The sequence below is a fragment of the Macaca nemestrina genome, chromosome 9, assembly GCF_043159975.1.
Source record: "Macaca nemestrina isolate mMacNem1 chromosome 9, mMacNem.hap1, whole genome shotgun sequence".
In the NCBI taxonomy this organism is placed as follows: domain Eukaryota; kingdom Metazoa; phylum Chordata; class Mammalia; order Primates; family Cercopithecidae; genus Macaca; species Macaca nemestrina.
In genome coordinates this window covers 2,416,038-2,429,715 of record NC_092133.1, presented here as the reverse complement: position 1 = coordinate 2,429,715, position 13,678 = coordinate 2,416,038, and the positions used below count along the sequence as shown (strand labels likewise).

At 39.0% G+C, this 13,678-nt stretch overlaps 1 protein-coding gene across 1 annotated transcript in view; it reads right to left on the bottom strand.

Moving 5' to 3' along the window:
• LOC105470826 (transcription elongation regulator 1 like) overlaps positions 1-13,378 on the bottom strand; it is a 232,771-nt gene extending 219,393 nt beyond the window's left edge. Inside the window, exons 1-3 of the mRNA XM_011723087.2 lie at positions 12,950-13,378; positions 10,839-10,985; positions 9,897-10,077 (exon numbers count right to left, since the gene is read on the bottom strand). Coding sequence (XP_011721389.1) covers positions 9,897-10,077; positions 10,839-10,985; positions 12,950-13,288 — 667 coding nt within the window. The 5' untranslated portion in view covers positions 13,289-13,378. The remainder of the gene's footprint in view (positions 1-9,896; positions 10,078-10,838; positions 10,986-12,949) is intronic.
• Positions 13,379-13,678: the final 300 nt, after the last annotated feature.

The following is a 13,678-nucleotide window of genomic DNA, read 5'->3' as shown; positions in this document are numbered from 1 at the left end:
CTTTTTCTTTGACCTATCCATTACTTAGGAGCATTCTGTTCTATTTTCAAACATTTGGAGGTTTTCTGGATATCTCTGTTACTGATTTCTAACTTAATTCTGTTGTGGTTGGAAAATAAATTGTGTATACTTTTTTTTTTTTTTTGGAGACAGAGTGTCGCTCTGTTGCCCAGGCTGGAGTGCAGTGACACGATCTCAGCTCAGTGCAACCTCCACATCCTGGGTTCTGGTTATTCTCCTACCTCAGCTTTCCAAGTAGCTGGTACTACAGGCACATGCCACCACGCCCAGCTAATTTTTGTAATTTTAGTAGAGGTGGGGTTTTGCCATGTCGGCCAGGCTGGTCTCAAACTCCTGACCTCAGGTGATCTGCCCTTCTCGGCCTTCCAAAGTGCTGGGATTACAGGCATGAGCCACTGCGCCCGGCCCTACTTTTAATTATTTAAAATTTTTTACTTGTTTTAGAGCCTAGAGTATGGTATTGATGAATGTTTCATGTGCAGATAAAAATATATACCCCGTAACTGTAAAGTAGAATGTTCTATACATGTCAATCGGGTCAAGTTGTTGGACAGTATTATATAAGTTCTCTAAATTCTCACTGAAATTCACTGATGAGCTTTCATGCTCCATCAATTACTGAGAGATGTTGAAATCTCCAATTGTAAACACAATTGTCTATTTTTTTGTTCTGTTCTATCAGTTTCTGTGTTGTGAATTGTGAATTTCTTTTATTAAATTATTAGATTAAATGTATTTGATTAAATTTTATTAGAAATTTTTATCCCTAGTAATACTTTTTGTTCTGAAATCTAATTTGTCAAATAGTATTACAGTTACTTCAGCTTTCTTTTGATTTGTATTTACATGTTATATCTTTTCCAGGCTTTTGCTTTTATGTTCACTGTCTTATAAAAAGTGAGTTTTTTATAGACATTGTATATTTGGAACTGCAAACCTGAAAACTTCTGCCTGTTCATTAGGGAGGTTAGATCTTTATATTTAAATCTACCATTTCATAGTTTTTAAAATATTTGTTCCAACTTTACTTTGATCCTTTGCTTTCTTGTTTTGTCTGCTTTGGGGTTAAGAGATCATTATGATTTCATTTTTATCTCCATAATTATTTTATTAGTTATAACATTTTTTACAATTTTAAGTGTCTGCTGCTCTACTGCTTTATATCTTTTGAAGATATCTTATATCTTTCAAAGATAAAGTATATCTTCATCTTAGAGGGAAAACATTATCCTTCCACTATTAGAAACTGTAGCTCTTCCTTAGATGTCTCCTGTCAATTTGAGGAAGTCCCCTTTAATTCGTAGTTGACTTATAGGTGGTTTTTTGTATGGTTTTGTTTTTAATCTGAATGGATAGTGAATTTAAAGACATACTTGTATCTTCAAAAGATATAAAGTATGCCTTTAACTTGTCACCTTCAAATAATACTATAGCCCATAATGTATAGTACAATAGCCTTACAATTCCATACTTCCAATTCCTTACTTCCACGCTTTGTGAAATTTTTGGCATGCATTTTTATTTTGTGTATAATTTTATGCATTATATAACTATTTTTGCTCTTTATACTGTCAGTTATCTTTTAAAACAAGTAAAAACAGAAAAGTACATATTTTACTTAATGTATTCCATTTCTAGCATGCTTCTTTTGTGTGAAGGTAACTTTCTCTACGCTAGTGTATTATTCCTGACTGATAAGCTTCTTTGTAATTTCATGAACTGCAAATCTACAGAGAATGAATTCTTCTCAGCTTTTGTTTGCTTGTTAAAAATCTTTGTTTCACTTAGCTTTCAATGATTGTTTCTGTTTAGTATAAAGTTCTTTGAATCAGAAGTTTAAATATGATTCATTTAGTTTTCAATTTCAGCTTTTTCTTGTTTTTGCCATTTATTAGTCTTACAGTTTGCTGAACTTATTGGACTTATAGTTTCGTAATGTCCATTTTTATCTCGTTTGTTCTTTACAACTTCAAATATTCTATCTTCCATATATTCTCTCCTTGCCCTTTTCAGACTTCAATTATACATGAGTTAAACCATCTGATATTCTCTCCTGGCTCTGGAAAAGGATGTTCCATGTTTTCAGTTGCTTTCTGTTTTTGTTACCGGTCTGATGATCTATCATTAATTTCATTAATTCTTGGCTGTATCACATCTACGCAGGAGTTCATCAAAGTAATTTTTCATTATGCAGTGTTTCATTTTTTCTGATATTTTAATTTGACTTTCTTATATTTTTTATATCATTGATGAAATTCTCCTTCTGTTCATTCATGTTGCTCTCCTTTCCATGAGTTAATTTAACATGCTAATCATGGTAAATCATAGCACTGTCTGATAGTTCTAACATCTGTGTCATCTTAGAGTCTGATTCTGTTGATTATTTTGTATCTTGTCAATAGTTTATCACTTCTTGCTTGGTTTGTGTGTCTTGTAACTTTATTTATTAAGTGCTAGGCATCATAAACAGAACATAATGAATGAGATAATAAATATGGTTTACTTCTGGGAATAGGCACACCCCTTCTTGTGTCAAGCTGTTAGTGAATGCAATTTTGTCAGTGTATTCAGGGGGTGGACCTGGACTTGGATTTTGTTGTCCGGGTTGCCTTCAATGCACCATAAGCTTCAAATCTTTTAAAAATGTATTTTGCTTAAGACAAATTCTGGGGTGTGTGAAAATCTTTTTCGGTATTTGTACCCTTACCCCAGCTTTCAGCCAGCCTTACGTCCCTGAACCACAGAAAAGGTTTCCTATATGTCCCTCTCCTTCCACCAGTGATAAGGGGTTATTGCTTTTTACTCAGTACTTGCTACTGGTTAGTGGGAAGAAATCCTTGTCAATTTCAGTCCTACCTAACTTTGTTCATTTGGTCTTAAAGACTGGGGGTTTCTTACTCCTGCTTTTAACAAATGTGAAGTATTTTTAAAGACTTCATACTCTCATGATCCTTCTTTCTCATCTCCTCAATTTTACTGACATAATTTATGTATCCAGATTATGATTATTATAAAAAACTCTTCAAAATAAAAATATTGTTTTAAATTTTTCACTCATTCCTGCAACCAAATTAACAAATATTCACATATATCCTAAAGGTTAACAGAAATTGTTGATAATTACAGATATTTTGAAAACTGACATCTCCATTGTTAGTTCTTATTTAACTGTATTTATCACTTATCTGAGAAAATTAAAAGAAAAAATGAAATTTGATAAAATAAACTTTTTCCAAATGTCTCATATTTCATAGAAGAATTCTAAAGTAATTGCGTTTTCATGATATGAAAACTGAGAAAACATAACCTCAAGTCTGCTTTTTAAAAAAATTCATACTGATAATTGCTTGAGAAAATAGGATCAGTGTGAACACATTCCAAATAACCATATAAAAGTAAACAAAATGAAATAAACTGTAAATGTCACCCACAAAAATAAAAACAGAATAAATCAAAAGAATACCAAAAGAAAATAAAAAAGAATGTAATAATTACAGATAAATATACATACAGCAAATCAAATATAAATGTGCTAAATTTCATTTTCAAAAAGCAAAGGCAGACATTGTATGTTTAAATAATTGACCTGAGCTTAAAACAAAAATAAAGCAAAAGTTGATAAGAAGAATAAAATACAAGATGCAGATAGAGCAGCAGCAACATTAATTTTAGACAAAGAATTTGAGGTGAAAACATTAGGTGTGGTAAAGTCAATTGATTGCTTTTTTAAGAACATCTTTTCCATACTAATGCAGTTGTATGACTTTCTCGTGAGGCATAAATTGCTTCAATCACAAGATGCTTTCCTCATAATTCTCCAAACTTTTCTCCATGAACCAAGCTTGTCTAGTACTGCAGAATGGGCTGAAGCTGTATCAGCTTCTGTGTTCTTTTAAGTAGTGTCTCCAACATTCATAAAATGCCTCCAGGATACGGTGAGCAGGATATATGACTTGCCTTGCTCCGTTTACTACTTCTGCTGAAATCTGTGTTTTGTTTTTTGTTTTTTTGAAAGGAGAGATATATATTTTTTTCTTTTTCTCATCAAATGGGTGTTATTTAACCTTATATATATTGACTTATTTTCCAACCTAACTCTGGTATAACCTTATGAGACAAGGAAGAAAAACCAAAATATTTTCCCCAAAACATGTGTCTTTGCCATATCTTGAAATGGCCCTGCAAGTCGTCTTTGGTGGGGGAAAATTTGCATCCATAAAGAATCTCTATTAACATAGCTAGATCTTTCACTTCCAGGCCCTCCCAATTCTTTTTTTTTTTCAAAAAAAAATTTTTTTATTATACTTTAAGTTCTGGGATACATGTGCAGAACATGCAGGTTTGTTTTACAGGTATACACATGCCATGGTGGTTTGCTGCACCCATCAACCCGTCATCTACATTAGGTATTTCTCCTAATGCTATCCCTCCCTCAGCCCCCCACCCCCCAACAGGCCCTGGTATGTGATGTTCCCTTGATGTCCCCCTCCCTGTGTCCATGTGTTGTCATTGTTCAATGATCATTTATGAGTGAGAACATGTGGTGTTTGGTTTTCTGTTCTTGGGTTAGTTTGCTGAGAATAATGGTTTCCAGCTTCATCCATGTCCCTGCAAAGGACATGAACTCTTCCTTTTTTATAGCTGCATAATATTCCATGGTATATATGTGCCACATTTTCTTTATCCAGTCTATCGTTGATGGGCATTTGGGTTAGTTCCAAGTTTTATTATTGTGAACAGTGCTGCAGTAAATATATGTGTGCATGTGTCTTTATAGTAGAATGATTTATAATCCTCTGGGTATACACCCAGTAATGGGATTGCTGATTCAAATGGTATTTCTGGTTCTAGATCCTTGAGGAATCACCATACTGTCTTCCACAATGGTCGAACTAATTTACACTCCTACTAACAGTGTAAAAGTGTTCCTATTTCTCCACATCCTTTCCAGCATCTGTTATTTCCTGACTTTTTAATGTTCACCATTCTAAATGGCATGAGATGGTATCTCAATGTAGTTTTGATTTGCATTCCTCTAATGAGCAGTAATGATGAGCCTTTTTTATATGTTTGTTGGCTGCACAAATGTCTTCTTCTGAGAAGTGTCTGTTCATATCCTTCGCCCACTTTGTAATGGGGTTGTTTGTTTTTTTCTTGTAAATTTGTTTAAGTTCTTTGTAGATTACAGATATTAGCCCTTTGTCAGATGAATAGATTGCAAAAATTTTCTTCCATTCATGAAATCTGTGTTTTTAAGGAGGTCAAAGCAATATAGGTTTGTTGTTTGCTTTCTATTTTACACAGATATCACCTTATCCCACTGTCATGATCTGATTTTCACAGTCACATCTATTCATGCTTAAGAATCTTTCTATGTTGTCTTCTCTCATCAGATGCATAATCAGTTCTTCTCTTCAATGATTTTAGTTGCCAGTTTTCAGAAGTTTCCTTGCATTCTTTTCTCTTTTCCTCAAACTGTCTTTTCACATTGACCAACTCTCTTTCGAGTTTATCTTTTACTGCTTTTCTATGTTCTATTTTCTTTTACCTATTAAGATAGGCAAAAGGTGTTTTGCCTACAATGGTTACTAATTCCTGTGCAAAATCCATTTCTCAGATATGTTTCTCTTCCGGAGCTTTTGAGCAAATGAATCTTTTACGAAGCAGAATACTTCAGATGCCTTATCTCATCTTCCACTTTCTCTCCCCCTCTCTCTCTTAGTCATCTTTGAATGAAGAGAGGTACAGTCAGTGGTTTGGTTTGGTTTGGTTTGCCCATCATGGTGTTTGTTGGTAGAATCAGGCTCTTTGATCTTAAGCTGGCAGGCAATGGGATATGGGCAACTTTTACATAAATCTCTAGTTTCCAGCAAGATCCTTCTATTTCATTTGCCTTTGTTGGACAGATGCTGAATTAACTACCTTCTCCTCCCACTGCTTGATATTCTTGATGTAAATTATTTAATTCCCGAATGGCCTGAAGGACTCTGAAGCTCTTATTTTCAGAAGTAGAAAACAGAAACTCCTTGGAGGGTAGTTGTACCACCCAGACCCTTCTCCACGTCTGCCTGTGAGGAACCGCATGTCCTAAGATGCAAGGTAAGCCCCTTCTGCCTGGGAAGAAGAGGGACCGGTAGGACTGCAGGGAGCGGGGAGGTGTTGATGGGGATGCAGCAGCTGATGTACAGGCACTGCTGAAGAAGAGGTGGTGACTGTGGGGCAGGTGGCCTCTCCCTGCCTGTCCAGCCCTGAATCAGCTTCTGAGGTCCGGGAATCAATAGATCCTAGATAATTTCTCAATTCAACCCATTCACAATGATCAGGAAGAATTTCTTTAAAAACTGCAAAATCATTAATTAGAGATCTTGGTTTCTAGTGCAGGTGTAATTATTTGTGTGCTTGAATTTATTTGGCTGTGAGAAGGCTCTGCCTCCTCTGTGGCTCCTCTGCTTCCCGAGAACAAGTTCACACTTTCCTGGAGAAGCCAAGAATCCTGAGTGGAAGAATGATGTAAAGTCCCCCAACAGTCCATGAGGATCCAGGGGACTGACTCACACCACAGGTCTCATGTGATGGGTCTTGTTTGAAGAGGCCCCAGAGCCCATCCCTGCCACATCTCCTCCAGCAGCCCAACCACACTTGGCTACTTGGAATTGCCCGATCACAAAATGCTCCTCTTGATTTTGTGTCTTTGGACAGTCTATGTCCTTCATTTGGAATTCATTCGACTGTTCCTGCCCCAAGGTGGCATTGGCCACAGAGGCCTTCCCTGAGGATCCCCTGCTAAGGTTCTCCTCAAACACCTGTAGAGAGCACACGCCACTTGAATTTCTCCCCCAGGTCATATGTTGATGGACTAGCCCCCAAAGTGATGGCATCAGGAGGTTGGCCCTTTGGGAGGCTCAAAAATGACCAACAGGCTTGTTTACAACAGAGTGTGAGAGTATGATGACAGGCGACCATCATCCTCCTGGTCACGAATGAGTGCAGTGTATATAAAAATGGAGTCCTTTATAATACTTATTAAAGCTTAGAGAGCTTTTCCAAATTCATCCAAATTGTGCTTATATTATCTGAGACTCTGTGCCGTGCAGTTAATTCCTAATCAACAGTAAGTGAGGGGTGATCTGATATTAGTCTCACCCCCATCTCTACCAGAGAGATTCCAACTTAGTTCAACAAACGATTCAGTTCATTCAAACAAACCTGCCTTCTGGGTTACATCATTTGAGTTCATAGTATAAATTGCCATTATCCCTAAAACAACAGTGCAGATTTTAAAAGTACTTAAAGAATGATCATTACAGAAAAATTACTACCTCTCCAAGAAAGGAAAATAAGCTTAGTTCACTAGACCTGTTTAAAATGAGCGAGTTTGATTCACTTTTCCTGCTCTTTGGGACTGTGATTCTGCTTCACTGATTAATTTGAAGGGGATCGATAAAATATATCTGATTCTAAGGCCATTTATTTTTGAATATAAAACTTTATAACAAGATTGATTGATGTAATATAACAATTGTATAATAGATTTATACATTATATATTTTATATATAGTACATACATATATTTGTAAATGCATACTTTTATAATATATTTGCAATATAAATTAGCTATAATATATAAATTTATCAATTCATAATAGGATATGAAAAATTAATAGTAATTTTTAGTAATGACAGCATACATGAACATTTACGTGTGAGTGTCTTAATAAAGTTGTAATTTCTCATTAACTACAGTAAAATTAAAACCTTACTTGGAGCTTACCCTACCTTCCACCTTTACTTGCCCCCCTCATCCCAGTTCTCTGTTAAGCAGTTTGTAGCACGTAAATAACCCCTTATATGTTTTCTTTGGCCTAAGAGACATTAGGTATGTGCATTCCAAAGTTGGGTAAATTCTAAGAATTCTGAAATTTATCAAAAAAGTAAAGTTTTCATGAAGCAACTCAGAAACTACCATCTCAAAACAAATACATTTGATTATTATTAAATTACCTTTGGTGTCAGGTACCTTTCTCCCCATAACATAATTAAAATTTTAAGTGTTATATTCACATATGATCCATAAATTTAAAAAAAAAAGCAGAGAAGAGAAAATCTAAGCTTTGTTGAATAGTAGACTAGGTTAGAATGAAAGGTTATTCTGCTATTTATCATGTTTATAAGAAATATTATTTTATTTTGTTCTTAAAAATAGATCCATTAATGGATACTCCATTCTCTAGGATGCGCTTATCTCACACTGCGTGCCTGTGGTCAAAACATCTCACGTACCCCACAAATACATACACCTACTATGTACCCACAAAAAATTGTAAAAATAATTTGTAAAAGTTTAAAAAATAGATTCATCCAAAAATCAAAAGAAGGTAAAATCAATACAAACATGTTTCTAATGAAGTATTGCATATTTGCCACACAATAGTAAGTAAACGATGTCCCTAAGGTGGAAAATCTATGAGAGGTGACCATAAGCTTCTCCAACTAAACAGATATTTAGCACATTTGTATATGGATTTCCTATGAAGAAGGTGAAGGAACGGTGGAAAACGTCTGTATTATACTCAGGGGTGAACTGAGAGAAGGAAAGTTCACACAAAGACTTTGTAGGAACAGGTGAGCTCATTTCACCATTTTTAAAACTACATTTGCTGATTATTTTCATGACAGTTATGGCCAACGCATTAGGAAATTAAAATATTACCTTTTCATATACCAAAAGAATCTTCCAAAGTCATGTCATCCTCATATAACACATGCCACTGAATCATCGTTTATCATCATTAAATCAAATAGGAAACATGATCATGTTAGTGTAAAATGTTTATAAATGTGTGCATGTACCATGCTCACTCAGACTTCAATTAATCCCTAATGTGTAATTACAAGGACAAGTTGCAGTCAGAAATCATTTAGGCCTATGAGAAACACAAATAGTTTAGTTGTTCTTCCTGACTTATTACTAAACAAGATTCATAGCAAATTGGAATAAATGTGTAGGCAAACAGAGAACAAAATAAATATATCTCCTAACCCATCACTGCATTATCCACAAGAACATCTTATTACTAAACTTTAGAGACACACATTGAGACAAGCTTGGGAGGTAGGAAATTACAGAAAGGTAATGTAATTCTGAAGCCATAACATATTCCATAATGGAAGGTGTTGCACGACGATTTTGACACGGGTGGCATTTGCTTTCATAAAATGATCCACATGTTAAGGTGATTTTAAAAATCAATTTAAAAATTCATAAGATGATTATATTCCCCCGTTACTATGTAGGTTTATTACACAATCTTTCATCCAGGCATTGCTACATGGGAGTCTGTTCCAGGACAAATGTTCTTTCAGGTCACTAGACTCCAAAGATAGAATAAAATCCATCTTTCAAACAGGGCATTTTATAGTCCATTTCACTATCACCACAATGTGAAGGCAAAATTCAGAGATCACACATGTTCCTGTGTCCTACAGACCAGCAAACGTTATTCCTTGCACCTCGCCACAGACAAGCAACATTTTTTAAAGAGTAGGCTGATCAATTAGTGCCCCTATTAAGAGCTATCAGCAGGAAACCTGGTCCAATCCTAAAAATAGAGCACTGCAAGTACAACTCTGTGAAAACCCTTCAGCCATCTCTTCATTTTAACATCAGGTCTCGTATCCACCCACCCCAGAAAACAACAGTGGATAAGCTATCCAAGACTCATTTTTCAAAAAAAGCTTCATGCTTGTGAAAAGAAATTATCTTTTACCAAGATAATTGTTTCATTAAAAAGACAAGTATGGTTTTCATATCTAAAACTAATCTGTGATTGAAGCAAAAATGAAAAGCACACTGTCAATGTTATTTGGGCACCAACCTGGGATGGGCTGAGGTGCTAACACCACTGTGGGGAGTGGCCTGGAGGCAGGACCCGGCCTGGACAGAGACACAGCGACTTGATTTGCCAGCAAATGAGGCTTTTCATGCCCATGGAACAATCTTGACTCCTCAGGATGTATCCACGTTGAGTCCAGAGCAAAGGAATTATTAAAAAAGATCTGTCCAAAAATAATGCAAGCATAACATTTAAGGCAAGGTACATGATAAAAGCTGAACATGACTATGAAAATATTTATGTTGCCTTACGTTGATCCAGCATTGAACATTCTGTTATTGGGGACTCTATAAAAACATCATTCTAAAACTTAAAGGAAGTTCCACAGGGCTTCAATACCAATCACCATCTAGTTAATATCTTCTGGGCTGGCCTTCAGCTATTGACTTGGTTACTTCAGCACAGCAGTCAGTTCACTGATTGAAGAATCACCCCATGAGATAATTACTAAGCTGTACAACAAGTCAATAATTTACTTCTTTAGTTTCCTTGTGAACAAAATGTAGTCAGTAAATTTGAATCCAAAAGCCAAAACAAACCATTAGAAAGATGAAAACTTAAAGCATCATATGAAGAAAAACTGACTTTTAAAACTTGAACTGGTATTGTGTAATGTTTAAGTCTAGATCTTGGATCAATGGTTACAAATTTTAAAACAAAAAAAAATTTTAAAAAGACTCTGATTCAAAAATTGGAAATTTTACATTGCCCTGTGGAATCCAAATATCCTAAACTAAAACAAAATGCCCCCTGCCTGCTGACATTTTTGAACAGATCAATCTAAGCCTGAAATGATTTCTTTGTATACCTAGATGGCCAATTTATGGCAACGAGAAAATACATGGATATTTTTGTTGTTATGGCGATGTTCAACAATGTAATCATTAAAAACCCCTTATCCAATTAAATCACTTGCATTTTTACCTTACAGTTAGGAATCCTTTTATCTATCCAACTTTTCCCAATAGGAGTTGCAAGAGCAGAAGGGCAGAGATGTGGGAAGATGGGCACCAGCTCCACTGTGGAAGAGGGGGGCAGTCCAAGGGACGGAGAATGGCCACCAAACAGCCACTGCAAGCCAAGCAAGAAAAGACAATTGCATTAGCCTGAATCCATCCACTCAACTTCACACCAAAACATTCTGGAATAACTGCTTTGAAAAGGGAATTTCAAAATGTATGTATTTGATTATCAGATAAACTTCCTCGAGGAAAACTATAAATATTTACCAATCAAAGGAAAAATTATAGTTTTCATATCTGAATCATCACAAAGCATTACCAACATTACATTCTTCAATACTGAAAAAGAACTTCTAAGCACAAAACCTCAAGCACAAGGTAAGAAATGGGTTTCTGCTCTGAGATCATGAGAAACCACCATGAAAAAGAGAAATGCTGGGTGTTCCCTTTCTAATTCTTAAATTATTTTTATAGGCAGGCATAGGGCTATATTATTCCTTTCAGTATTGCGTTTTGTATTAATTACATTTGTTGTTTTACAAACAACTAATACTTTCAAAATGAAAATATCTAAGAAGTTAAGATTCTAAGTTTCACCAATGCAAGGTTCACCAATACAAACAGATTCTATGGAAAAAAAAAACAAAAAACTAAGCATCTCATGACTTGAAGATCTCAATGCACAGAATAAAACATCAGTCATGGAAAGGGGCTGGTAATTCAGGACACCGTCTCTCTAATTAAAATAACTGAGACCTCATAAGGCACTAATAAAATGCATTGCTCAATGACATGGAACGTTTCAGTACCTATTGTTTTAAAATCATAAAAGCATTTGTGATGTTCCTGTTATGTGAAAATGTTCTTCTGGTTCTACATATTCTTACTTTACAGAAGATGGGTAGCACAAAAATATTTAAAATATTAATACTAAGGTTTTTTAAATTTTTCTCTTAAATTTATACAAGTGAAAAAATGCAGTTTTTTAAAACAGAATTTTTAAAAATGTAGTTCCTTGACATTATATACCTCTAGTGGCAGCATTCTGATACAACACCCCTCCAAAATACGGCAAAAACTACCAACGTTTATTGAAAATTCTCCAAAATAAACTGCATCACACATAAAAACACAATATCCAGGGCTGCATATGTGATGTATCATTAAGTCTAAAGACCAATTTAGCAGGAGTTTAACAACATCTTTTAGAAAAACTTACAAGATAATACTGGAATTAAATTAATCAAATGGTGTATTCTAACATAACACTCATTTGAATATGCTAATGAGGTCAATCCTTGGAATAAAATGCACGCTATTCCCTGATTTTAAATGCATCTGCATAGTTAGCTGACAATGAATCTTGCCCAAACCAGCCCGCCTAGCTCTGCTGCACCATTTATCAAAGGTTCAGTCACTTTTTCTTTTTAATTCCATGTCTTAAAAGCCAAACTCTTCTAAAGTGCAGTGTGGCATTAACGATGCGGTGGACTCCGGCAGGCCTGGGCAGGGGAATCTCCGGTAATACCTCTCAGTACCGAAGGCAGGATTTCCCAGCCACTTCCACCGGCTGGAATTCTCTCAAGCATTGCCCTGAGTCTATTTTCAAACGAAAGGGGGAAAAAATCCAACCCAGATTAGAATCCGAAACAGCTATTGATTTCCAGCTTGCTTTCAAGTCTGGCAGAGACAGTGAAAGTCCTAACTTCTCCGCGATGTCAGCCACGGCCCGCGGCGGCCACGGAGCCACTTCAGCACCGCGCGGTGGACAGCGACCCCCGGCCTGGCGCGAGTTCCCTGCGGTCCCCACGCGGGCCTGGGCGGCGGGTCCCTCCACGGCTCCGTCCAGACACCCGGAGGCACCTGCCAAAGCTGCGGAGGTGGACAGCCGGGCGTCCAAGCATGAACTTTCTCGCCGAGGCACGGCTGCCGGGCTGCGCCCTGAGGTTTGGGGCGGCGAGGACCGCCGGGGAGGAGGGCGCGCGAGCCGGAGGCCAGAGCCGGGCCGGGCAGGGCGCGCCCAGGAGCGGGGGAGCCGGCGATTCGGGCCGAGGCGGGACGGGGACACGTTACCTGCCCGTGGAGCGCGGGGAAGGGGTGCGCGGCGGCGGCGGCGGGGTCTGGCGCAGAGGGCAGCGGCAGCAGCGGGAGCACCGGCTCGCTCGGGGCCGGCCAGCCGGGGAGACCGGGGAGCAGCGCGGCCGCGGGCGGCGGGGCCGAGGCGAGCAGCACCGGGGGAACCGCGACCCCCGCGCTGAGCCGGAGCAGCCCGGCCGAGCCCGGCACCATCCAGACCCAGGGTGGCGGCGGCGGCGGCTCTGCGTCCATGGGCCAGAGGAGAGGCTGCCGCCGCCGGGGCTGCTGCTGTTGCAGCTGCCGCCGCCGCCGCTGGAACCTGGCGCCCGCCTGCATTCTACATCCCCGCGCGGGCGGCGGCGGCGGCGGGGGCGGCGGGCGCCCGAGATGCGGGGCCGGCGGCGGCGCGGGCTCCGGAGCGAACTCAGTTGGCTCCACTGCGCGGCCGCTCGCTCCGCCCCTGCCCCGCGCGGGGAGCTCCTCCTCCTCCCGCCCGCGCCGCCGCCGCCCCCGGACCCGGCCCCCGCCCCGGTCCCCGCCCGCCCGCGCCCCTCCCCGCCAGCCCCAGCCCCGCCCGCGCGCTCCCTGGTCCTGGCCCGGGTCTCCTCCCCACTGCGCCCCCTGGACCCGCGCGGCCGCGGAGGACGTGGGTGGGCGAGGGCCGAGGGCGCGCCCGGCTGGGCTCCCGCCAGTGCCGCCCCCCTGGTGGCCTCTGGCCCTCGGGGA